The sequence below is a fragment of the Acanthochromis polyacanthus genome, chromosome 3 (assembly GCF_021347895.1).
Source record: "Acanthochromis polyacanthus isolate Apoly-LR-REF ecotype Palm Island chromosome 3, KAUST_Apoly_ChrSc, whole genome shotgun sequence".
In the NCBI taxonomy this organism is placed as follows: Eukaryota; Metazoa; Chordata; class Actinopteri; family Pomacentridae; genus Acanthochromis; species Acanthochromis polyacanthus.
Genome location: NC_067115.1, coordinates 27,760,132 through 27,785,710, shown reverse-complemented (window position 1 = coordinate 27,785,710; position 25,579 = coordinate 27,760,132). Strand labels below are relative to the sequence as shown.

The window sequence follows — 25,579 nt, the reverse complement described above, 5'->3', positions numbered from 1 at the left end:
GTAATTTTAACACTTCACAAAGTTGTCCCTCAGGCCGGATTGGACCCTGTGGTGGGCCGTTTTTGGCCCGTGGGCCGCATGTTTGACACCCCTGGAATATGCCATACCAAAGCTCTGTCATGTATCTTGTGAACACTCAGGGGATTATACAAGAAAGAGACAAACACTAAGATTTTGATTGCGGTGTTTAAAGTGGTGTAAAAGTTAACTTCCAACATACGAGAAACGGTTTGATATTGTTCAGGAAGCTGCTAAGTATCTTGACTTGTAAAAAGCCTGACCATGAAGCATTTACATGAACTGATTTACAAAACAAAGTCAAACTAAATGAATAGTTTCACATTCGGGAAAATAGAAAGTTCATTGCTCTCTTGCCAGAAGCGGAGAAAACCGAAACCGCTCTGATGTCTGTACAGTGAAAAAGAAGCTAAAAGCAGAAAACAGCTAGCTTTGGCTTAGTATAAAGACAGAAAACTGGGGGAAACAGCTTGTTTGCAATATCATAGTGACAATAGGACTCGAGGAAGTCACTGCGCTCAGCCAAGAAAAAACTTGGCATGAAACCGCCCGTAAAAATGGCGACGTTTCTGTCTAAGGACAGCTACATGTTATTGATAAAAGTGGCCCTACAGTAAACCTGGCAGTGTGTCCCTGACAGCAGCATGTGTTTCCCTGCCACGAGACACACTCGCTACTTTCCTTCAAACCACACAGCCCATTTGGAGCGGAGCGCAGGACCCTCCCTCACTCACGTTTGTTATTCCTTAAGCCAAGCCTCGGTCACGCAATGTTTATCAGATTGCCTCAAACAGCTATGCGAAGAAGTGTGGCACCGGAGCGAACACGAATGTTGTGTCCGTGACAGAAAGCAGAGAGTTCGCAGCGCCTGGCACACATGGTCCTGAATCACACCAAATTTTCCAATTTGTCTGGTTTGAAAATAGGATGGTCTTTGATATTCCAGTCATGAACGGCGTCACAGAGTGAGACCATTGGTGCGGTGTCACATGATTTGTAGTTGGGGCAGAGTACAGGCTTGTTGAAACACGGCGAAAAAGTCGGGGTTTCATTTGCACCACACACACAATGCGCCTGGAATAATATCGATATTGTGTTCTAGCAGCAGCATTACAGACTGAAAAGGTACCAGTGAAAATCACCAAAGCTGCAAAAACAGCATGCCCTGTAACGCTGAGGGTATAGAAGTGAATCTGGAGGAGTCACGTCTGCGGAGGAATCACCACCTGACTGTTCTCACGTGCCGAGTAGCACGGGATGATTTGTGTCTGATCTCTGCCCTTCCCTCCCCCTTCCCTCTTTTCTCTCCATCAGGGGCTCAGCGCCAAAACAAAGCAAAGACCGGGGAGAAAGAAAAAAAAAGGAACTTTTGCTCAGAAAGCTGCAAACTGCTGAAACTGGAACAAGCTATTTAAACTGCTGACTTATGCTCCAAGGTTGGCTGGGTACACATCGGGCCTTTTCTCACAGACCTGCTCGCGCTCTGGGCCTTGGAAGGAGAACAGCTGTGGAAATGTTGCTCGACTGTTTCTGATTGACGCACATTGATGGACATGATTGTATTCTGCATCACAGAAAAGAGAGTTGTGCAATCTACACACACAAACACACAAACACTGTCCTGGTGGCCACAATGCGTCCCAGGGTGGCTCGATCGGCACAGTTAGCTGCAGGGCCTGAGAAGGCGAGCTAGTGCTAACAACAGGCCTTCACCCCTCACTCGCTGCACTGTTTAATGAGCTCACCGCAGCCTAACGCATTCCTCAACCCGTACGCCCCAGGACCGAGTAGCTTGCCTGGCACCGAGACAAACCTGCTAAACAAAGGTCAGAGGTCATCAGAAACACCACCGCAGTGTTTCCCCTCGCTGCCAGAGCTGCTGTCCGTTGGGCTTTTAAGGAGAGAAAATGCGACGCCGGTCCCAGCGTGCAGGCTGCACAATAATGCGATCATGTAATCTCGAAATGCAACATATCAAACTGGAGGGTTTTGTCGTTTGACGTCTCTCAAATAAAGAGGATGAAAACTGTGTTCTTAAGGGCTTAAGGGATAATTCCAGGTCATTACTACACAGAACTCATTTTTAGAGTAGTAAAAACGCTGTACTCGTCAGGTAAGTTACTGAGATCTGGAAAGCTGGCTGCTAAAAAAAGCTCTGACTCAGTGTGTTTGCCACGGATAGTTTTCTGCTGCAGTCTGAACTCATTACTGATATATTGGGTACTTGTTTTAACATGAGTTGAACCAGGAAGCCAGTCTGGGTAGTAACTTTATGATCTTTACTCCTGCCTACATGTCACCAAATATGCAGCCTTTAACTTGGAGAGTAAAATCTTACCGTTACCGATGGCCAAAACTACAAACATAAGAAGCTGCAATAAGCCAGAATTCAACTGTAACCCGATAGAGCCTATATTCATTTTTGATTGGTGGTAGATTTGAAACCAGATAAGACAGATCGATCATTCTTTTTGCATGTAAAATCTGGAGAGTTCCACTAACATTTCACACATTCACCATGTCTCAGAGCGCTTTTTTGTTGCAGTGATGAGTTTGTAGAATACACAATAAAGCACACACAACAAAAATCTTCAAAAACAAGACCATGGGATATTTACATTTACAAATTTGAAGGATACAGCTGTGCAATTTCTGTGTTTTTAAATATATGTGGATATGTGGTTTTTAGGTTAATAGCACTTTTAAGTAATTTATTTTAGTAGATAAGACACAAGTAAATATATATTACTAAAACTTGGGATAAAAAGGTTATATTGATGTAAAGCAAATAAAATACTCCAAAAACAGCACTGCAGCATATAAAAATGTAAGAATATGTCCTCGCACAATGGTATGTCGTAAATGGCTGCATATACAGTGTCCTCCATAATTATTGGCACCCCTGGTTTAGATGTGTTGAAAGCCTTAGAATAAATTACATTTTTATTGCAGAAGCATACTCTCACACTGAAAATTGTAGAAAAATGTGTTATAGGAGAAGATTAGGTGCTGTTTTGTCGGCAAAAGGGGGTTGTACAAAGATTTAACATCAAGGTGCTAATATCTGTGGCACACATGATTTGATGTAAAAGAATTATTTCTTAATGTGTGATTTTTTCCCCCATTGAATAAATGCACTTGAATTAAAGGTTGGATTTTCCTCTTTTTTTCATTGTGGTCCTATATTATTTAGAAAAAATTGAATTTATTAGAAGCTAAAGGACACATCTTAACCATCGGTGGCAATAATTATGGAAGGCGCTGTATCCACACACATCCTATATGCTCTTCTTAGCTTTTACATACTGTACAAAACACCAAACTTTTCCTATTAAACGTTCTGCATCTGCCGACCTCTCTGCTATGGGAAGTGAAAGTGGGGGCTGCATTGCTAAGTGTGGGTCACCATGGTGACGTGGTGGAATTTGAGGTTGCCACTGGGGTGGCTCTACATCTGGCTGGCAGGTTCCTGGGGAGAACGAGGCAGATGGAGGGAGGTTTGAGGTGGCAAGAGACCCTACCTACAACACACACAGTCTTTCAGCAGCCCTTCGTTACTCTCCCTGCTGCCCTGCAGGCCTGCCCCGAACATGTTTACATTTACCAGAGATCTGATGTGCCGTCTCAGAAAAACAAGATGGGAGAAAAATAAGAAGCGGCTCATGTGAAACTCGCGGCGTGGTTCACCATACTGCCCACGCCGCTCAGACGAAAGGCGCACAAGGAGACACGAGAGGCTTTTATCGCTGATATGAAATGTCAGTCGTCTGGGACGAGCTGTGTTTGTTTTCTGTCATCGAGGACGCCACACCCACCCGCTGTGTGCAGTGACAACTGAAAGGCGAGACAGACGGATACAAGTCCCCCATAAACACATTCTCCTGACGGCAGGAACATGGAGCTCGACCTCACATGACTCGGCTCTCACACGCGAGAGCTGCAAACAGAAACCTGAACACACCACAACAGGATAGCACAGGGAGGGGAGGGAGGAAACTTTGCTTTTCACAGAACTACGCTAAAGAAAAGGCTCTGCATGCTTTACCGGTGATTAAATAACCGGAAACAGCAGAATTAGTGCGCTACTCACTCGGTGTAGTAGTATTTCCACAAAACAAACTGGAATTTCCACTGGGCGTGCTTGGGAATGCCTACTAATTAGATTCATTTGATAGTTTTCATGTACTGAAACAATCCCCTGTGCAAGCATGGATCATTACAAAATCCCTTCCTCAGCACAGCCAGCTTACAGCGGTGTTAACAGAAAAACAGATGTCAAATAGAATTTAAAGAAGAGAGCGTGTGAGGACACACCGAGGGGTGGGGGGTGAAAATAGAGAAAGGCTTCCCTGTGCATCTCTGAATCATCTCAACAACATGTCAACTGACAGACCTGAACATTAATTGCCTTCCGCTGCGTGCATCGGAAAGTACATCTGCAAATGTTGGACGGACGAGCAGAGACAAGTTTAGCGAGCTCAATAAAAACATTCCCCTGACACGGGGAGGCCGGGTTTTATAATGATCCTCGTCAATGATTAACACCGGAGTCTAGTAGCATGAGAGAAGATTCCAGGCTCCGTGTTGACTGTAAAAGTTGAGCTTCTTAAAGGAAGGTTTGAGACCAGGAGGGTGAGGTCCAGTTTGAGGATGGAGGCCCAATAAGAATTGCAGGACAAAAACTGAGGGCGTCAGAAGAAGATGCAGAGGAAAGAAGATAATTCTGCTGCAGAAATCATGCTCAGATTTACAGACAGAGCGTTGGTAGATTTTGAAAGTTATTAAAATGGGGGAAAGAAGAAAGTCACTTGTTGCTAGGCTAACGCAAGGAGCCACTTTAGGGTTCTCAAACTGCTGTGGTGGATTATACAAGAACTAAAGTGGACAGAACAAGGAAGAGGTGAGAACAGACGGTGAATGACAGAACGCCTGCAGCTCTAATCCAGTCTTTCAATGCATAATCAAACAAATAATCACCCGCAACTCCCTGCTTGCCAAAAAAACATTCCGTACTGAATGCAGATGTGGCTGCGCAGCGTTCTAGTAATACTCGGCCTGCTAGTTCTGTGACCCCCATCCATCTGCAGACTCTCCCCCTACGCTGCCTCTCTTACTTAACTCTGCATTCCAGTGTATGTGTGTATGCTCCGCTGACCTGAATTTCAGGCTGCCTGTTCGACTTACATGCAGCAGCCACGTCCTGCTCTGCCCCCTCCTGAGACGCACAAGGCCCAAAACCAAGCTGTGAACGGCTCAGTCAACGTACTTTTCTTCTTGCTCTCCTCCGCTTCACGTCTTTCTTTAGTTGCTTATGCTTTTTGTCCCTTGAAACCGACACCAGAGCCGTGCACACACCTTGTTAAAAGTGTTGGTTTTATGAGCATCAGCTGTTTTGCGCCAGTGTACCAAGTTTACTGTGGGGTACCCTGCAGCGGCGACACCTGAGAGGGAGCGGGAACATTTTCACCTAAATCTAGGAGCACAGCTCATAGAACAGATTATCCTTTATTAGTCCCACAAGGGGAAAGTTGCATACTCAACTCGAGAAGCACTCAGAGAGCTCAGTCCTCTGCCAAGGCTGCTCAATCGTTATATCATTTACAATGGATGAAATCCTGAATAAAAAATGACCTTGCATTGAGCACACTGAGTAGACACTGAATCGCGTGACCTAAATATGTAACGGGAGGCGGAAAATGATGGGACTCAGAAACACCCCCACAATTTAACCAGTTGTTCCTCATATCATTTCCCACGGAAAAGTCTCGATAAGTCCGCAACTGTCGATCTGTAGTAGGATCGCAATCATGTGATCGTCAGCAGGCAGCTGACGTAGTGTTCACTTGTTGTCATGGTTACAGTGACGCTGTGCTGCTATCTCACAATGATACAGAAATCTGTAACAAATCCATGGATCCAGACTATACGACGCATCACTGCCAAAATCTAATCAGTCAGTCTTCGTGCCATTTTTGACCTTCTCTGAAAATTTCATCCAAATCTGCTAGTCCGACTTTGAGTAATATTGCTAACAGACAGATTCACAAAAGGACCAATGTAAGACGATCGTCAATCGGCGGAGTAACAAGAAAAGCGCTCAAAAAGCACAGTACTTTGCCAAGGCTGCACAGTCGTTGTATGATTTCCAACGGATCAGTCCCGATAAGTTCACAACGGTGGATTTGAAGTAGGATCAAAATCATGTGATCGTCAGCAGGCAGCTGACGTAGTGTTCACTTGTTGTCATAGTTACAGTGATGCAGTGCCACTATCTCATAATGATACAGAAATGTTTAACAAATCCGTGGATCCATACTATAAGCCGCATCACTGCCAAAATCTAATCAGGTGGTCTTTGTGTCATTTTTGACCTTCTCTGAAAATTTCATCCAAATCCATTAGTCCATTTTTGAGTAATGTTGCTAACAGACAGACAAACGTATACCGACTGCCACATAACTCTGCCGCGTTCTTTAGTAAATGTCTCTGTGTGAATGTCCAAATGCACTAAAGGCCAACAGATCATCCACAGGGCTTGCACAAACACACAGTCATTCTCAGATAGCATACACACTGCACCCGCAGTTGGATTTGAACCAAGCGAGTTGAAAAACTTCTCAAAGTCAAGTGACCTCAGGGTGGAGATATTCCACATGGGACCTGAGCTGCTGACCTTCAGCTGTAGCCTGTTTCTGATTCTCACTTCACATACAGCCCAGTTAACATCCAGTTTGTCTTCAGGAGAAATCCACTGACTTCAGTAAATGTACAACACTGTGGACAAAGCCATTCTGTCGTAAGGATGGGCAAAATATAATGAAAGAGGAACGTGTCAGCTGAGATTTGAAAACTAACATCTCTGGTCATATTAAGTCATTGTGGGTAATGCTGCAGACTAACAGGCAGTAACAGACTTTTGAATTCTAATGGAAGAAACTTGATGTTTTACTCACAACAAGACCAGACAAAACACTTCTTCCTCTGCAGTTACTCAGGAAAAGTACGCATCCACTTACTTAGAGCAAATATGGTAAATCGATTACCGGAGTAATGTGCCCACAATTAAGTCAGAAATACTAAGAATTGGTCAAGCCAATTTTTAAATCAAAAGTGCAAAATATTCCTGAATGCCAGCTTCTTTCCTGTCAGAGTTCTCTTCATTTCTTTGTCTTGTATGATTTGGAAAATGTCACCATTTTCAGACTACACACGTGATTTAAATTAGAATATACACTACCGCTCAAAAGTTTGGGGTCATCCAGACAATTTCATGTTTTCCATGAAAACTCACACTTTTATTCATGTGCTAGCATAATTGCACAAGGGTTTTTCTAATCATTAATTAGCTTTTCAACACCATTAGCTAACACAATGTAGCATTAGAACACAGGAGTGATGGTTGCTGGAAATGTTCCTCTGTACCTCTATGGAGATATTCCATTAAAAATCAGCCGTTTCCAGCTAGAATAGTCATTTAACACATTAACAATGTCTAGCCTGGATTTCTGATTCATTTAATGTTAACTTTATTGAAAAAAATTACACTTTTCTTTCAAAAATAACAACATTTCTGAATGACCCAAAACTTTTGAACAGTAGTGTACATGAATTAAAGTTGCTCTATATTAAAGTTGCTCCATATTAGCTAACGTTGCTCTGCATTAGCTAAAGTTGCTCTTATTAGTTGAAGTAGCTCTACATTCATGTTTACGAATCACCTTCTTAACCAGTTGAGCTATCTGGACACCTTGTTCCAATTTGTTGGACGACATACTAACCTATGATGTTTTTGTCATATTTTGGACCACATACTAAAACATACTAAAAAAATTCAAAGTGATCCAGAATCCAGGATGCTTTCCGGATTGCCACCAAAATTAAATCAGCTCTTCCTCTTACCATAGTCTACATCCCCTCAAAATTTCATCTGAATCTGCCCAGGCGTTTTTAAGTTATCTTGCTAACAGACAGACAGACAGACACACAAACGCCGGGTGTCACATAACCTCCTTGGCGGAGGTAATTAAAGTTGCTACATATTAGTTAAAGTTGCTCTAAATAAGTTAAAGTCGCTCTATATTATTTGAAGTTGGTCAAAAATGAGTTAAAGTTGTTCTATGTTAGTTAAAGCTGCTCTAAAATGAGTTAAGGTTGCTCTACATTCGTTAAAGTTGACCCAAAACTTTTGAACGGTAGTGTAAAAATCACGTTAACCTTGATTTTTTTTTTAAAAAGAAGTATGGATGTGACACAGCTGTAGGAGACTAACAATATGTCAACATTACCTGCCTTCATGTTGCAACAAATTACGACATGTCCTAGACATGTTTTAATCACAGACCGCATACACTACGTGTTGTTGTTAACTGCATGTAATGACTTCAAGTCGCCAGACAAAGGAGGAATGTAACCGACATTGTGACAGCGGAGGAAGTTAAGCACACATGCATGTGAGCATGTGGCTGTCACACTACAACCAAAGCTGGAAGAAATAAAGGAACTTTCCACAGTTTGTTCACATAGCAGCCTCTAAGAGACAAACATGACATTTCATTTAAAACACTGACGTGGCCAGCTGTGATCACAATGGCTGAGCGATTTACAATCTGCAAAAATATGCGGGCAAACAGGAAGAACTTCGATATAAATGTTTTTTTTTAAAGTTACACCTCAAAGCGGGTACAGATGAGTTTTATCACTCAGTGAAGATAAAGGCCCTCTGTGAGGAGAAGGCAGCTTGCCCCCCTCCTCCTCCTTACTGAATCAGGTTTCTGCTGACTCAGGCGATTTTAGTGGGCGAAAAGGAGGGCCAGAAAAAAAACAGACAACAGAAAAAACAGATGTGGTCTCTGGAGAAAGAGGGAGACAAAGAGTAGAAGGCCGAGGAGGTAAAGTAACAAGGCTATGGACTAGACTCCCTCCCGCCGATCCACCGCCATAAGTCACACACATGCGCACACACACACACACACACACACACACACGCGCGCTTCACTTGAGGGGAAAGAGCTCCACAAAGCCAAATAAGTCATTCATCACAGCTGGGAGCTGAAGACACTCGGAGAGTAAATTTAATTAGAGGGAAGATTAGACCGTGACAAACGCAGCGCTCACTCCCGTGTCCATGAAGAGCGTGTAAATTTAAAGCCCAGTTCAGTAGGTGCTGCACAGTTGCTGCACGCTGTCTGCAGCGGGATACATACTGTAAGGGAATGCTGCTTGTCGAAATCAATCTGAAAACTTTGAGCATCACTTTTAATCTCAGTGATCTCAGAAATGAAACTGAGAGTACCTGATAGCTGTGGGTAGTGGCGATAAAAATAGAACCGCAAATCCTTTTTCAATTGAGGGAAGCAGCGCAAACATACCAGATGCTCGTCCTTACGAGGCCAGACTCAGATTTCCTGTAAACAGGTGATACGTGGGAAAGCGAAAATGTCCGTGCTTTCGCAATTTCTTGGTGTTACTTGAAAAGGAAACTTGTAGCACGATGAGTCGTCATAGGCGTGATCAAGAGCGGTTTGAGTCAGAAATGGGAAGGAAGCAATGCCAGTGGAGAGCGACCACACAGCAGCATTTTGGTAACACGAAAAGTCAAGCCGATGCTCTGCGGCTGTGCTCGGAGCTGGTGCAGTGATGTCAGAAAAAAAGCAGCGCTACCGTCCTCGGTGATAGTCAAAATCGGGGGTGTCAAACATGCGGCCCTCCAGAGGGTCCAATCCGGCCTGAGGGACGACTTTGTAAAGTGTAAAAATGACAGAGAAGACAAGAACTGCGAATTGTAAATTTGTAAAACTATAAATTTAAAATAATTTCTCGACCATGACAAGTTGTTTTGATCTTAAAGTAAAATACTATATTGTTCATTGTTCTTTTGTCATTTTGTGTCTCATTTTTGTAAGATTTTGTCTTGTTTTTTTTGTCTTTGTCTGACTTTGTCATTTGTCTCATGTTTTTGTCATTCTGTTTCTCACTTTTGTCGTTTTGTGTTTCCTTTTGGTCTCGCTTATGTTGTTTTTGTCTACTTTTTTGTTGCTTTGCTTCTCGCTTTTGTCATTTTTGGTCTCGTTTGTGTCATTTGTGTAATTTTTTGTCTTGTTTTTGTTGTTTTTCCAATTTTCTGTCACGTTGTAACTTTTGTCAAATTTCTGGTCTCTTTGTTGTTTTGTTTCTTGTCGTTTCGTGTCTCATTTTTGTCATTTTGGGCTTCATTTTTGTAATACTTTGTCTTGTTTTTGTTGTTTTTTGTCTTTAAAAGTAAAATACTATATCCTTCAGTTCTAGATACCTGTGAATAAAAGTTTTGTGCCTTTTTGTAGATACTTTGTGATCTGTAAGTTGTAATGTGTAAATGATAAACTGAGGCATAATGTTGTTGAAATTGAACTTATTTTTCTTAAGAAATTTAAGCTTGGTCATAATGTTTTGTAAAAAGATAAATCCTTAAATGTGAACATTTTCAGAATGTACTTTTGGGCACTAAAACAGAGGAAAACTTTGGAGGTGTGGTTATTTATAGGTTAATATGCTGGGATTTTACTGGGCATCAAAGTTGGCTGAATGTGGCCCCTGAACTAGAATGAGTTGGACACCCCTGGTCTAGACAGAGCTGTCACAGCGACACTCAGGCTGCGGCAGATAAGCAGCCTGTGCCAGGACAGACGACCCTGTGGGACTCGGCTCCCACCCACCAGACAACTCACTCTGATAACGGGACACAAATATATGCAGGGCGCCTCCTGAGCGGCTGCCAAGACAACAGCCAGCTCCGTGAGAGACACCAAGTGTGCATAAGATCGTTTACTGAGCTGTGAGCCCAATGCCCACATCAGGAAATGGGGAAAAAAAACAGAATTTAATTTGACAACTGTCACATTACACTGCAGCAACAGGGCTCAGCTGATAGAGCAATTATCTGATTGACAGAAAATGGATCTACAGACATTTTTGACGAACATAATCTTTAAGTGTTTTATGTTAAGATTGTAAAATGTGAGATTTGATGCATTTCTTCATCATATATGGTGCTAAATTAAATATTTTTGAAACTTTTTCATACTTTTAAGAACAAAATAATGATCAAATAACAACCAATAATCAAAGAAAAATGATCAGCAGATTAATAGATGATGAAAATCGTCACTACTTTCAATCATACCACGTTTTGTGCGCTACAAAACTGATTTAAAACAGACAAACGGCTTGCCAGGGAGGCTGGGTATTCAACCTCAATACGTTTTCAGAAAATGTGTCAATTGAACAAATTATTATTTTTTGAATGAGTAGTGAAAGCAGGCGTCGAGTGGTGCCGATTTCTGATCAAACGGTTCCTGATTTAAATCAAAAAAATTTGCTAAAACCAAAGTTAAATATTGAAAAATGTTGGTATTGATACTGAAAATCCTGCACCAAGATGCTCCAGCTGCATGTACTGTACACGCAGCCCTGCCGGCAGGATAACAGGTATTCCACTATTTCCTTTGAAGTCAGTTTCTTCCAGCACCTAAGCCAGACATTCATCTGCAAACATGTCTACCACGTGTACATATAGAACAAGGATTCCTCTGTGCTACAAAAGGGTGAAGCAAAAACACAACACGACGACTAAACAAAGACAGTGAGTCAGGGCTCAAACAGCAGCACCTCCCTGCAGCGGCGTCTGAGGGCGTGAGGACGGCCGAGATTTCAGAGACGATACTGGGACTGATGTAGATTAAAGAGGGATGAGGCTTTGAACAGAACCTAGGAACTGGTAAGACATTCATTTAAACAGGTTGAACAAGACGACCGAAGACTTTTGGTTTTCGTATGAATCACCAGCAGGTACAGTCCAACTGGGCATGCTGGAAAAGTTCCTTTGGGTGGCGTACAGCTTTGCTTTCAGTTCAGTCATAAATTGTTTATCGTGTTTGGGTTGGTTGGTCAGTTGTTTTATCAGTGTGCTTTTACGTGTCAGACAACGACCGGTGTTACTTTCATAATCGGTGCATCAACAACCTTCCTAGATTATTCCAAAAAAGTTTTGCACAGCAGACAACCTCAAAGAAATACTTGGTGTCTCTGCATTTAGTTACACAAGGACGGGCAAAAGGTCCAGTGAAAACTTTGCAAACAGCAGCTTATCACAGTACAACAGCCGACGTGGCATGTCATGTAACAACAAGTCAACCTGTCTGACGCAGATTCCTTCTATAGATCATGTGCTGGGAGGAGTAGATATGGTTCTATTTTCAGAAATCATATGACAATTATCACTGTTATAAAACAATTAGGTTTAAATGATAATGCGATGCAAATACGATATTTAATGTGTTAGGCCAAGGGTGTCAAACTCATCTTAGGTCAGGGTCCACATTCAGCCCAATTTGATCTCAAGCGGGCCGGAGCAGTTAAATCAAAGCATAATAACCCCTAAATAACTCCAAATCTTTCCTTTTAGTGTAAAAAATTACATTCTGAAAATGTTCACAAATAAGAATTATCTTTTTACAAAACATTATGAACAACCTGAAATTTCTTAAGAAAAATAAACTCAATTTCAACAACATTATGCCTCAGTTTATCATTTACACATGACAACTTACAGATCATAGAGTGTCTACAAGAAGGTACAAAGTATTTAGTCACAGGTATCTGGAACTGAATGATGTAGTATTTTACTTTATGATCAAAACAACAAAAGTCAGACGAAAAACAACAAAAACAAGACAAAATATTTAAAAAATGAGACAAACAACATGAAACAAAACAAAAGACAGACAAAAAAATTAGACAAAAAATTACAAAGTGACAAAAAAATGGACAACTGACAAAAATGAGACAAAAAATTACACAAATGACACAAGCGAGACTTAAAACGACAAAAGCAAAACACAAATGACAAAAATAAGACAAAATATTACATGAATGAGACACAGAATGACAAAAGACCAATAAACAACATGGCATTTTACTTTATGATAAAAAAAAAAAACTTGCCATGATTCAGAAACTATATTAAATTTAAAGTTTTACAAATTTACAAATTGCAGTAAATGTATTCTCTGTAATTTTTACCCTTGACAAAGTCGCCCCGTAGGCCCAATTGGACCCTCTGTTGTTCCGGTTTTGACCCACGGGCCGCCTGTTTGACAACTTTGATTTAGACAAAAATGGCCTGAAGGTAGAGTGCACTGAGTGTATTGTGGCTAATTTATCAATCAATTGGTTGAATAGTAAGTATGATTTCAGTCAGTTGAACTATACTCCTAACTGTAAAACTCTTTAAAATAGGAGAAAATAGCAAAAAGACATCTTGATATTACTTGTTTTTGCCCACCTAAAGCCCCAAAACCAAAATATACTCAACACAGAGAGAAAAATGGAACAAATCCTCACACTATAGTGGCAGAAACATCCAAATGACCTTTTCCTTTTTGCTTGTAAATGACATAAATAAGTGTCTAAGTGTAATTTCCCTTTAATCTACCATCCAGTGTTGCATATTGCACAACCACAGCAGGTGCTCGGCACTGGATGCACTGTAGATGGCTGCGTTGGGAGTCCCGGTTTCAACCTTTAACACCTGTATCTTGGCGTAACGACCATGTAATTTGAGGACACGAGTTCAGACAGGGACTGAGCCAGGACAGACTGTGCTGCACAGTATCGCAATGATACCTCGTCACCTCGGCCTGTCATTACAAATAAGCGGGTTGAAACTTTTCCATGCAAACACTGAAGGGTGAAAAAAAACAGGGGGCGGGGGGGAGAGCTTGTGGAATAACCCATCACACGCTACTGAGGATGTGAAATGTGACAGTGTGTCTGAAGCAAATTTGTAATTATTAAAGGGCTTACTTCTTCGCATCGGTGAATAAGAGAAGTCGTGTGTTTTACCGTTGCAGTCATGACAGTACAAAAAAAAAGCGTCTTTTTCAGAAATTTGTGGCCACAGCAGTGATGACAAGGGAAGTGAGTAAACTGATTATGGAACACTTTACCGGCACTTTGCTGGACGTCACTTGGTTGGTAAGCAACCACACCCGTCATCGGACATGAGGTAACCAAAGTGTCTCAACACCTGCAGTCAGTGTATTCAGCCCAGGCCTTCCTCAGCTCTTAGGTCAGGGAGGAATATGTCCTTACTTGTTGCTCTCTGCGCTACACACATCCATTACTCACTCCCAGACATGTGACTGGCAAACCCCAATCCCTCAATGTCGGTGACGATGTGTCACGCAACACACCCAGTCCGGCCTCTGCTCACATGCTGACACATCAGCTGATCCTAAACCGACTCTGTAGGGCAGTTTGTTTTATAGAATACAGGCGGCAAAAAAAGCACCACAGCAAATAGTTTTACCACTTTTTTCCCCCCATCGAAGACGAGAGCGAAAGCAGACGTGTGTGTCTTTAATGAGCACGCTATGAGCTGGGAGTATGAGTGTTGTACCCTGAAGAGACCAAAAGGATTGTGAGCTGTGCCGAGGTGCATGCTGGGAGTAGTAGAGCAGGATCACTGGGTGTGTGTGTGTGTGTGTGTGTGCGATCTGTGGGCTTCAGAGTTTAGAAAAATGACAGTCGAGGCCCTGATTCACCCCGGCTCCGTTCACTGTGTCAGTCTGTGCAGGATTATCACATTACTGACAGGATTCCCCTTCCATACAAGGAAACTAGCTTCATCCACAAAATGGAGATAGATCTAATCAACACGAGGTGCTCTTTGAAATCCGCTTATTATCCATTCCCAGATGTGAAGAATTAATTGATTAAATCTCCAGCTCTTTGAGGTGACCCCTGATCCGATCCGCAATTATGGTGTTTTTGACTAAGAGCAACATACACTACCGTTCAAAAGTTTGGGGTCTCCCAGGCAATTTCATGTTTTCCACAAAAACTGACACTTCTACCCATGTGCTAACATAACTGCACAAGGGTTTTCTAATCATCAATTAGCCTTTCAACACCATTAGCTAACACAATGTAGCATTAGAACACAGGAGTGATGGTTGCCGGAAATGTTCCTCTGTACCCCTATGGAGATATTCCATTAAAAATCAGCCGTTTCCAGTTAGAATAGTCATTTAACACCATGAATAGACTGTATTTCTGATTCATTTAATGTCATCTTTATTGACTAAAAAACAGCTTTTCTTTCAAAAATAAGCACATTTCTAAGTGATCCCAAACTTTTGAACGGTAGTGTACATGAATTAAAGTTGTTCTGTATTAGCTAAAGTTGCTCTAAATGAGTTAAAGTTGCCCTATACTACTTAAAGTTGCTCAAGGTTGAATTAAAGTTGCTCTCAATGAGTTAAAATTGTTCCATATTAGTCAAAGTTGCTCGAAATGAGTTAAAGTTGAGATACACTACAGTTCAAAAGCTTGGGGTCACTCAGACAATTTCATGTTTGCCATGAAACTCACACTTTTATTCATGTGCTAACATAATTTCACAAGAGTTTTCTAATCATTCGTTAGCCTTTCAACACCATTAGCTAACACACCATTATATATATATATATATATATATATATACATATATATAATATGCCATTAGAACACAGGAGTGATGGTTGCTGGAAATGTTCCTCTGTACCCCTATGTAGATATTCCATTAAAAAAATCAGCCGTTTCCAGCTACAATAGTCATTTACCACATTACCAATGTCTACACTGGATTAATAAGGATATTTCTGCCCAGATAGCTCAGCTGGCTGAGCAAGGACCCATAAACATTGACTAGAGTCCCCGATGCATTGGTCATGGGTTCAAATCCAGCTTATGGCCATTTACTACATGTCACTCTTCTACTCACATTTCTTGTCTCTCTCTCCACTGTCCTATATAATAAAAAGCCAAAAACAACTTCAATAAACTAGACGAGCCCTCAGTAGATGGCAGAACCTCGCCCATGCACGATACTCTGTATCAGTTTTGACCATCCTAAGTATATCCCTTACTATACAAATGATGCAATATGCAAGAAATGTGCTAAGTGACCCCTGCGACCTTGACCTTGAGCTGCTGACCTCTAACTCCACAACTGAGCAGGGGACCTTAGACTGATCTTCAGTGCCAAGTTTGATTATCCTGACTTCAGCACTTGCAGAGATATCTGAACGGACATACACACACACACACACATACTTACCCAGCCAGATACCAAAGCGAATGTAGTAACCCCACTGACGTACACATCAGACGTGGTTAATAAAACAAATTGGGACATTTCTAAGTCACCCCAAACTTTTGAACAGTAGTGCACCTGCAGCCACGATTCTTTCACCAAATACGTCAGAAACAGAAATCAGACAAACGTGACACACGGGGGAGGGCGTAGAGCGTCAGAGATCGGCTTACCTGTGTTTCTCCAGCTCGTTGTGTGATGATCTGAAACGACAAAAGATGAGCATCAGGGGAGAAAGTGCCAAAATTCTATCAAAGGATTACAGAAACTTTAAAACACACAAGATGAGCGGTTCAGTGTGATGGAGAGAGCCTTGCTTAGTTAATGTTTTGATCTTGAATGTGAGACAGATGAAAGCAGATTTGGAAGAAAATGCCAGATCTGAGAAACAATCAGAACAAAAATCTGTCAAGAGATGAAAGAAAGCCCTCGATTCTTCTCCGTCTTTTCTTTCCTTTCTGCCTTCAGGTGCCTCGGGGGCTTTGAAAGTTTCACATAAGAAAACGTAGTGTTATGATAACTCTAAAATAGGCCCATGTTGGGTGAAATAAGGTCACAAACATGCAGAGGGTTTGGTCACATATTTTGGGAATGTGTGACAAAATCTTTCTTTTTTTTTCCCCCAGTTGTGTGCTACATCTGTCAGAGGGCAAAAATGGCCCTGAGAGAGAGAGAGAGAGAGAGAGAGAGAGAGAGAGAGAGAGAGAGAGAGAGAGAGAGAGAGAGAGAGAGAGAGAGAGAGAGAGAGAGAGAGAGAGAGAGAGAGAGAGAGAGAGAGAGAGAGAGTAAAATCTGTGACACTGCACAACACCCCCCTCTCTGCCCGCCCGCCCGCCTGTCTGACTGCATGCCTGCCTGCCCCACACGCATACAAACAGCATGTACACCCCGGTGTTGTCGCTGCACGCTGGCTCAACGGCAGCGTGGATAAAAACACACTCAGACGTCTGCAGGCCTAGACGCTGTAGAATTCCTCAGCGTGTGGGCTATTCCGAGGAGAGCCCCTATTATGACGCGCAGCCGGGAGCGGGGAGGGCACTGCAGTCCGTCTGAAACAGGCCCTCTGTTCATGAGACCGTCATGGATACCACGGCAATAAAAACAAAAACAGCACCAACAAAGGGTCAGACTGACAACAAGCCTTTTTCACATTTTCCACTCTTTAAGAAGGCCTTTTATTTTTTGCTCGGGAAGCAGCGGTTCCCACAGCTGTCCCGAGGAGGCCTCAGACATCTGCACCAAAAGGTCGACCGTGCAACTGGGGTAATGTGGCGTTTGCACAAAATCATCCCGGGAGGAGTTGCACTGCGGCTAATAACCTGATGTAAAATGCCGACAAAGAGCTTTGCTCGGCCGTGGAGGAAGCGGCGCTATTCAAACCTGCACAAATTGGGGAAACGTCCCAGTCAAAGCAAAGGGCACGACGAGGAAATCACTGAGAGGAAGGGAATGCTCACAGACCTGTAATAACAGCAGATTAGCACACACCTTTACATGTTATGTAAAAGCATGGAGACATGCAAAGGTGCTCTGATGTTATACACTCACGCTAATAATCAAAGGCCTGTAAAATAGCTTTACATCACCTTTTCTATGGGATGTAAAACTATCAGACTACTCATCCTCACAGCACCCCGTTTGTTTCCTTACAGTCACAGGAAGGAATTCAGGGATGCAAAAGAAGCAAAGCTGGGCTTTTCTTGTCATCTGCGCTATTTATACTTTACTTTCACATTTAGCATGACAAAGAAGTCACACTAGATTCTAATTTTTTTTTTTTTGATTTCACAGCCACCAAGTAAACAAAGAAACTCCACCGGGGTTTCTGTGCACACAAATAGATTGCCAACTGTTTTTTTTTTCCCCCCTTCCACGTGCCCTGAATATTCCACCGTCACGCAACATGTTCTAATCTGCAGATTTGATCACGATATCAAACGCTATAGGACCCGGTTGTTGACTCTACAAAGCGATCACTGTGCCTTCTGACTGACGGCCGGCCTCGGGTTGGGTTCAAGCACGAATAATGTTTTTACTTCACTAACCCCCCTCCTCCACCCCAGCATCCTGTTGATGCTTAAAAAAAAAGCTGGAGGAGAGTATAAAGGGAATTGGGGAATTTGCCCACAGTGTAGTTGCAAGAGAAAAAGGAGGGAAAGCAGGCCTGGTGCACGAAGCCTGGTGGGCTGGTGTTTGTCAAAGGGTGTACGTAGGTGTCTGCTTCAGCCACCACACCCACCTGCCACATCCACACAAACACCCCACACCCACCCACGTATGAAATAAGCATGTTACACTGTCAGCGACCCGATAGAAGGAACGCGAGGGGACTGCATTCTTATTCTGACTGCTAATATCGGTTTCAGATTCCCAAAACTACTCGAAGAGGAGTGTCATTTAATAGCTTGTTTTCTGTCAGTGACATAACTCTCAGACGTACTACTGAGGAAATATTTCTCCACTGTGGTTACTTAGACTATTATTAGGCAACAGGAAATCTTCTTCATTCAAATCAGATCGTCAGACGCGCTGACGTTTATCAGGATAAGAACTGGACTGACTAGACAGCTTCACCAAAAACCAGTTTACCGTAAACCAAAGGAATTTACTGTTGCACATTTGAACAAAAAACCGCCGCAAATATGTGCGTACAGCAGTGAAATTAAACGAAATTTAATCCTCAATTATTTTGATAGCAGTTGAAGTATTTCAGGCCTTTTTTGAGCACACATAACTGTGGAAATGTACCGCTGCTCTTTGGCAAACATAGTTGAATAGTTGAATCAGCAGATGCCACCTTACAATTAAATATTTTAGTGTCCTTTCTGTTACTTCCACTGAAAAAAAGTGCTGATCCATATCTGGTGCCAAGCGTCAGACTAAACAGGGCTTTAAATTTTAAAGAGGGTAATTAAACGATAACCTGCTGGTGTTTAAATGGCCTTTAACCTGCAGTCCAACAGAGCGAACCCGAAGCGAAACTGAAACTCCCATTTATGCACAGCACAGTTTAGTGTCTCTTTGCAGCGTCTGCACAAGTTGCAGAGGAATGGGGTCAAGCTCACTGGGAAAGCAAGTCCGATGAAAGTTTCACACAGAATCAATTGAAATATTGATCAGAACCTCCAGGGAGAAGACAGTGCAGCCTAAGGGAGATTTGCATGAAAATATGGCATTTTAAAGGCCTGCACAGGTGAATGCACGACTTGATCCGTGAGCGACAGGGTGCAGAGGGAAGAGGCTAAATGCATGCCGGGTATTTGTGCTCTCAGGCTGGTAGGTGTGAGTGAAACAGAGGGAGAGAGGAGGCAGTGGAGTTGACAGTGTACGCGTGGCACTGTTTATTGGAGAGACCAAAACACAAGAGGAGCCCAGCCCAGGCAGCAGAAAGATGGCAGTGTGTGTGTGCAGGGAAACTGCTGTCCTCGCTCTGTGTGTGTGTTTCCAAGAGCTGCCAAAATATATGCAAAGAAGAAGAAAAAAGCAAGGACTTTTATTTACCTATTGTTCTGAGTTTTTCTGGAAATTGGCGATGCTTTCGTTTTCTTTCTGGAGAAGTCGCTGCTGTATGGTAAAACAGACGCATAACCGTGTTCTGCCTCTGTTGACACAGAAAGCAGGGATGAATGTTATTTTACTGCCAGAATAAAGCACACATAAAAAACAAGCTTGCAATGAGTCATTTAGAGACATGGTGAAACCGATAGAGCCAAACGTGATCGACCAGTAATCTAATCGCATCGTACATCCTCATCGAGATGTGCAGTTCACAGAATTAATGCTGCATAATATCTGTAATTATGATATGATGCTGCCCCGTATTTTCAATGTCACTCTTGTTTACTCATTTCTCCCCACATCATAATGCAAAAACTGCTGCGTCCTGGCCACACACAACACATGACCCGTGTTAGGAATAACGCCAGCACAGCTCACAAATACATGACACACTTTTAAATTATGAATTACAGCTATTATTTCCTAGCTTTAGGGCTCCTGCGTCCAGTTTGCACCCATCGCCTGGTGCGTGTCCCATTGTCTATAAAGTGACATCATACCTGCACTATGGCAGGACACGTAGAAAACGTAACACACGATCAGAAATGAAGTTAACTAGTATCCCGACACTCCGTTCACAAAATATCCATTAAGGCAGAAACGCTGTCAAGTTGTCAGTTTATCTCGAAATACCTCTGTCTCTTCTCTCCAAGTACTCTGCAGCCTCCAGCAGAATTAAAAGAGAATTAAGTTCCATCTCGTTGTTGTCGCGTTTACAAAAATAGAAACAGTCTATCTACACAAATGTACAAGTCATAAAATGCTGGAATGAAAATGTAAAAACAGTTTCAGAGCGATGTATGTGCTGCTACGTTCACTTCTGAGTCTTGGTTGACTCCAAACTACACTATCAACAGCACCTAACTAAAACTCAGGGAAGCGAGTGACGGCGCCAGTGGCCAATGAGAAGCGCTTGTGGGCGGGCTCTCGGGTGTATCTTCACCAATGATTCCGCTGGAAACTCCAAAGGTGCGATGTCATTGGCTAAACGCCGTAAAAGTCACCAGGGACATACCCTAGCAACAGCCCGAGCAGCCCGCCTGCTCCGAAGCTGATTGGTATGACACACGGGTAAGACGCATCTGATTGGCTGAGAGGATTTCTGGGCGTGTGTCTTAAGTTGAACTTGGGTGTTGTTTGGGTTGCCAAACTTGATAAGTTCTCAAAAAGTGTGTTTCTGGATTTGGACCATGAAATAAAGTGCATTTAGTCTACAGGGCTCTTTTTTTTTAGATATCAGCACTTTTTCAGACGTTTGTTTATACATATGAGTGTGTGACATGACCTAATCACTCACAGGATTTGTGTTTTTGTGTCCCTTTTCCTGTTTCAGTCATTATGAAAGTCTTGTATGAGGTTCTTGAAACTAAGCTGACATATAAGTGAAGATTTATGCAAGGTGAAAATAAAGCTGCAAATAAAACTGATGATTTAAACAGCAGATTATTTCCCACCTTAGTCTAAAAGACCTTTTGAATTCAGGATGGATTAGAATAACTCTGAGTACAATCACAACTACACCTAATTTTGAAAATTAACTCCCAAATTATGGCTATAAAATCAAGCAACGCTGCACCATTCATCAAATGCAATGCCATTTTAAGATATTAACCCAGATATGGTCAATATGGACCACTGGCAAAATGCAATGTAACATAAAAAGAAAAAAATTAGCGTCACTTCAGTGCATTATTCCTATGACACACTTAGAGCTGAAATAATTCATAGATTAATGTGTGCATTGAAGGATTAAATTCAAATCTTTCCACGTGTGGTAGTAATCTGAATAAGTCTGACTGTAGTTGACACACCCCACCATTTTCTGACGCAACTGATAGTGAAAACTCTCTCTACACACAGTTTGGGACAAGTCATTTTTTTCACCCAAATGTTTAGCATGTTGTGGCAGAATTTACCCTTCAGACATTTGGGGTCACTTAAAAATGTCCTTTTTTTTAAAGAAAATACTTTTTTTCAATAAAGATAACATTAAATTAATGAAAAATCCAGTCTTGACATTGTTAATGTGGTAAATGATTATTCTAGTTGGAAATTTTTAATGGAATATCTACATAGGGGTACAGAGGCCTACTTCCAGCAACCATCACTCCTACAGAAGCTTGGGGTTTTGTGTTAGCTGATCGTGTTGAAAGGCCCATTGATGATTGGACAACCCCTTGTGAAATTATGCTAGTGTATGAATAAAAATGTGAGTTTTCATGAAAAACATGAAATTGCCTGGGTGACCACAAACTTTTGAACGGTAGCGTAGATCCAAATGTGTGAATGTGTCTGAAGAGGTGCCTCTCTGCTGTGTGATGCCAAAACCACCTTTCCTTTCTGCTGCTGAACTGAGCTGCAGGTCTTTTTGATTTTTGTTGAGTCAAGTCAAAGGACACAATTCAAGGTAAATGGTCAAGGTCAAAGGTTCTTTATTGTCATTTCATTCCACATTTGCACATGAAACAATACGAAATTGGACCCTGGTCCCGGTTTCAGCCATAAGACAATATAAAAACACTTTCATAAAAGACAATATAAGTATAAAGAGACACACTAATATGTACAAACCTACAACATAAATATATGTGCAGTGAACCATCAGTTAGTGCAATATTTAGTAGATAAATAAAAAAAGAGCCTAATGCAGTAGTGCAGTGTGTGTATGAATGTGTGTGCCTGTTTGCGTGTGCGCATGTGTGTGTGCGTGTGTATGCATGTGTGTGTATGTGGGGATGTGTGCATGCATGTGTATTTGCAGGGAGAGGTGGTGATGATACGAAAACCGAGTCTACAGAGACCTGTTCAATAGCCTGACAACTTCGGGGAAGAAGCTGTTCATGTGACTTAAGCCTGGAACTCTTGTTGAAGCTGTTCGTGGCTACAGATTCAGCACCAGAACTTCATTTCATATGTTAAAAGAATCCCATCAGAACCTAAAAGCTAATGTTTTTTTTTTAATTTCAACCCCTCAGCTGTGTGATGCAGCTGAACTGTGTAAGGTGTCACAACCGCTGGAGCAATGGAAGAGTTATGAATATCGCAACAGGCGTGCCTGCAGAGCATAAATGTGGGTTACTCTGCATGGCAGGCAGTTTATATTGCTAGTGCCAGATGTTTGCGCCTCACGTTGTTGGAGTGCGCTCTGAAGAAATCACTAAGGCGTTTCAATGGGGGAAGTGACTTTTAGTGTGAACGATGAGGAAAAGGCCCTTGAGAGTCAGTGCCACAAACATGGTTTTTGTTGTACTTTCTTGGTAATATCTGTCATACAGGATCCTCATGGGGCCTGTACAGCAGACAGTTTAACATGGGTTGCAAGATTTCAGGCAGTAGGCCACACTTAGTCAGTTAAATCTGTGGCTCTCAGTTTTGTAAAAGTTAGCAAGAGTGCTGTGCAAGTTAAAAGATATGTAAATATGTAAAGCTGCTTATGAGTGCCATTAGGAGCCATAACAACACAGAGGGAACTGATCATTGATGTTAACAATGACCATATCCACTTATTCTGAAGGGCCTAAATGTTGTACAGTGTTTGTATTTTCCATGACCAGCCAGTTTATTTATTTCCAGCTACAAATAATGCATTTTATAGTAAAGGGTTTCTATTTTAAATTCACATTCATCGGTGTCAGCGGGCAAGAAAAAACACCAGACCATGCATTATAATATCCCACAATGTCTAATTCCCTGCAATTCTGTGTAAGACAAGTACACTGAATAAACAAAAAAGTGTAAATGTTAATTGCGTGTGAGCATTTTCAGTCCACTCAGAATACTGCACAAGCTGCTCAGGATGCAGGTGACTGCAGATCACTTGGCATTTACAAAAGCTGTGCGTATATTTGGCTCACCCAGCTCAAGCCAAGCAGAAACCACATTCAGCTGCAAATAAGCTCGATATGAATTTATGTTCATCAGTAGCTTTTATTTCCTGTGTTTTGGCCTCCCTTTGTTTTGCACAATTTCATTTCAGTGCCACCTGAATGCAGCAACTCCTGAGTCTTGTGAATGATTTGTATATTGTGTTTGCTGGCTTTCATGTGCCCTTTAATACCCGTTTATGAGTGCCAGTGAGAGGATTTCTCCTGCCATGCAATTTTAATGCACTATATTCAGATCAGAATACAGGAGATAATTGCTTATTTGTATCTCTTTTAAGCTAAATAAAATGTGATGATTTATTTATGAGGATGTTTGATAGCTTCTTGTAGGAGATTTGCTGTCCTGTCTGCATGGAACATCTTTGTGGTGACGTGAAGACGCAGTAAACAAGAGACCAAATTAGCCTCCGTACATCCTTGTTTGAAACTGTGAACCCGGTGCAGAGTCATAGCGAGAATATAACTCAGTCACACATACATTGCAAGCGTTTCACAACAGCTTAGCTGCGGCATCGAGCCTGATTCTGTTTGGGCTCAGCTTCATGACTATTACTGAGGTAATTATAGAGAAGTTATGCAACTTGAATTCTTCTTATCAAAGGCCCACATGTGTCGTGACAGTGATGCACTCTGCCACTGAACTCTGTACAGCTGTAGCATAGGTCTGATTGCTGAAGCCTACAGGTTTATGGAGTAATATAACTTTTGTCTTTTCAGGGTTTTTTTTTGTGTGTGTGTGTGTGTGTGTGTGTGTGTGTGTGTGTGTGTGTGTGTGTATGCATTTATTTGACCTCATAGGGAGGGTCAGTGCAATAGAGTAAAATGACCTGAACCCTGCAAGGATGTTTTATGTCAGCAAGCATTCATCATTTTCTTTTTTAGAAGCCCCTCTTTCCACTGTGACTGCAGAGGACTTAAGTGAAAAGATGCGGCTTTTTGCTGCTGCATTTACTGTAATTACTCAGTGAGATCGTCATCTAAGTTACAGTGAAGCTTAGTTTCACAACGATAGTTTGGTTTATGACGCAAACATGTAGGAAATGAAAGCACCACCGCTCATCCAGAATGTAAAATGTGAATATCACCTTGTTTGAACTTTTTGCATGTCATCCTGTGTCACATTTAAATGTTTTTTCAAATGGAAATTGAATTATTATCATGTGGATGTCAGCATGTTTTGGCTGCAAACCCAGAAAGAAAAAAAGTCAAATCATTTTCCAAATTAAATGTCTATCGCCTGGTGTCTATTTTCATGGTTATGTTTTGCATGTAATTTTCACGTTGTATTACACAACTGATAAAAAAAACACCGGAGAAAGCTATTTATTGTCAAACAGTCAACACGCTTATCGAGTTTGTGTAATTGAACCAAAATTGGACAGTGATAACCGGTCAGCTTTTAAAATGCTCATTGCAGCACAAAGGCCCAACCATTCTTTCACATCATTTGAAAGGAAATAGCCTTTGTCCCTCCCGCTGCATGTTTCTATTTATAGCCTTATCATCTGCATGCTCTCTGATCATAGTGGCTCAGGCCTTGCATCGCTCACTGCCTCAGGCCCGTCGGCCAAATGACTACTCTCTCTGCTCCTTCTTTCCTCTCCTCCATCTATCATTCTATCTTAGACAAACATCTCAGCACCATTTCCACAGCTGGCCTCTGACCGATGGCTGTTTTGCCACAGATCAACAGTTACACAATCTGGGTTTTAAAATAAAAGCATGATGACTGCCTCAGAAATTTAGGTCATAAAATCTACCAACCAAGAGCTTTGCTGATTGCACCAGTCTGATAATAGGATTTATTAGGATTTTTCTTTCACATCAACCACTATGTTTTGATGTTTGTTTCTGAGTATGCAACAGTTGTTGTTCTTTTAGTTTCTGCCTAATCATTTCAGAGTAAAATGGAACTAAATGCTTCTTCATTGTGGTCGTCTAAGTCGCA

General features: G+C 41.8%; 1 protein-coding gene across 1 annotated transcript in view; it reads right to left on the bottom strand.

Moving 5' to 3' along the window:
* The window catches only part of mxd4 (MAX dimerization protein 4), a 34,649-nt gene extending 14,048 nt beyond the window's left edge, over positions 1–20,601 (bottom strand). The window contains exons 1-3 of the mRNA XM_022193723.2: positions 20,381–20,601; positions 19,691–19,790; positions 16,363–16,392 (exon numbers count right to left, since the gene is read on the bottom strand). Of these exons, the coding sequence (XP_022049415.2) occupies positions 16,363–16,392; positions 19,691–19,790; positions 20,381–20,444 (194 nt within the window). The 5' untranslated portion in view covers positions 20,445–20,601. The remainder of the gene's footprint in view (positions 1–16,362; positions 16,393–19,690; positions 19,791–20,380) is intronic.
* Positions 20,602–25,579: the final 4,978 nt, after the last annotated feature.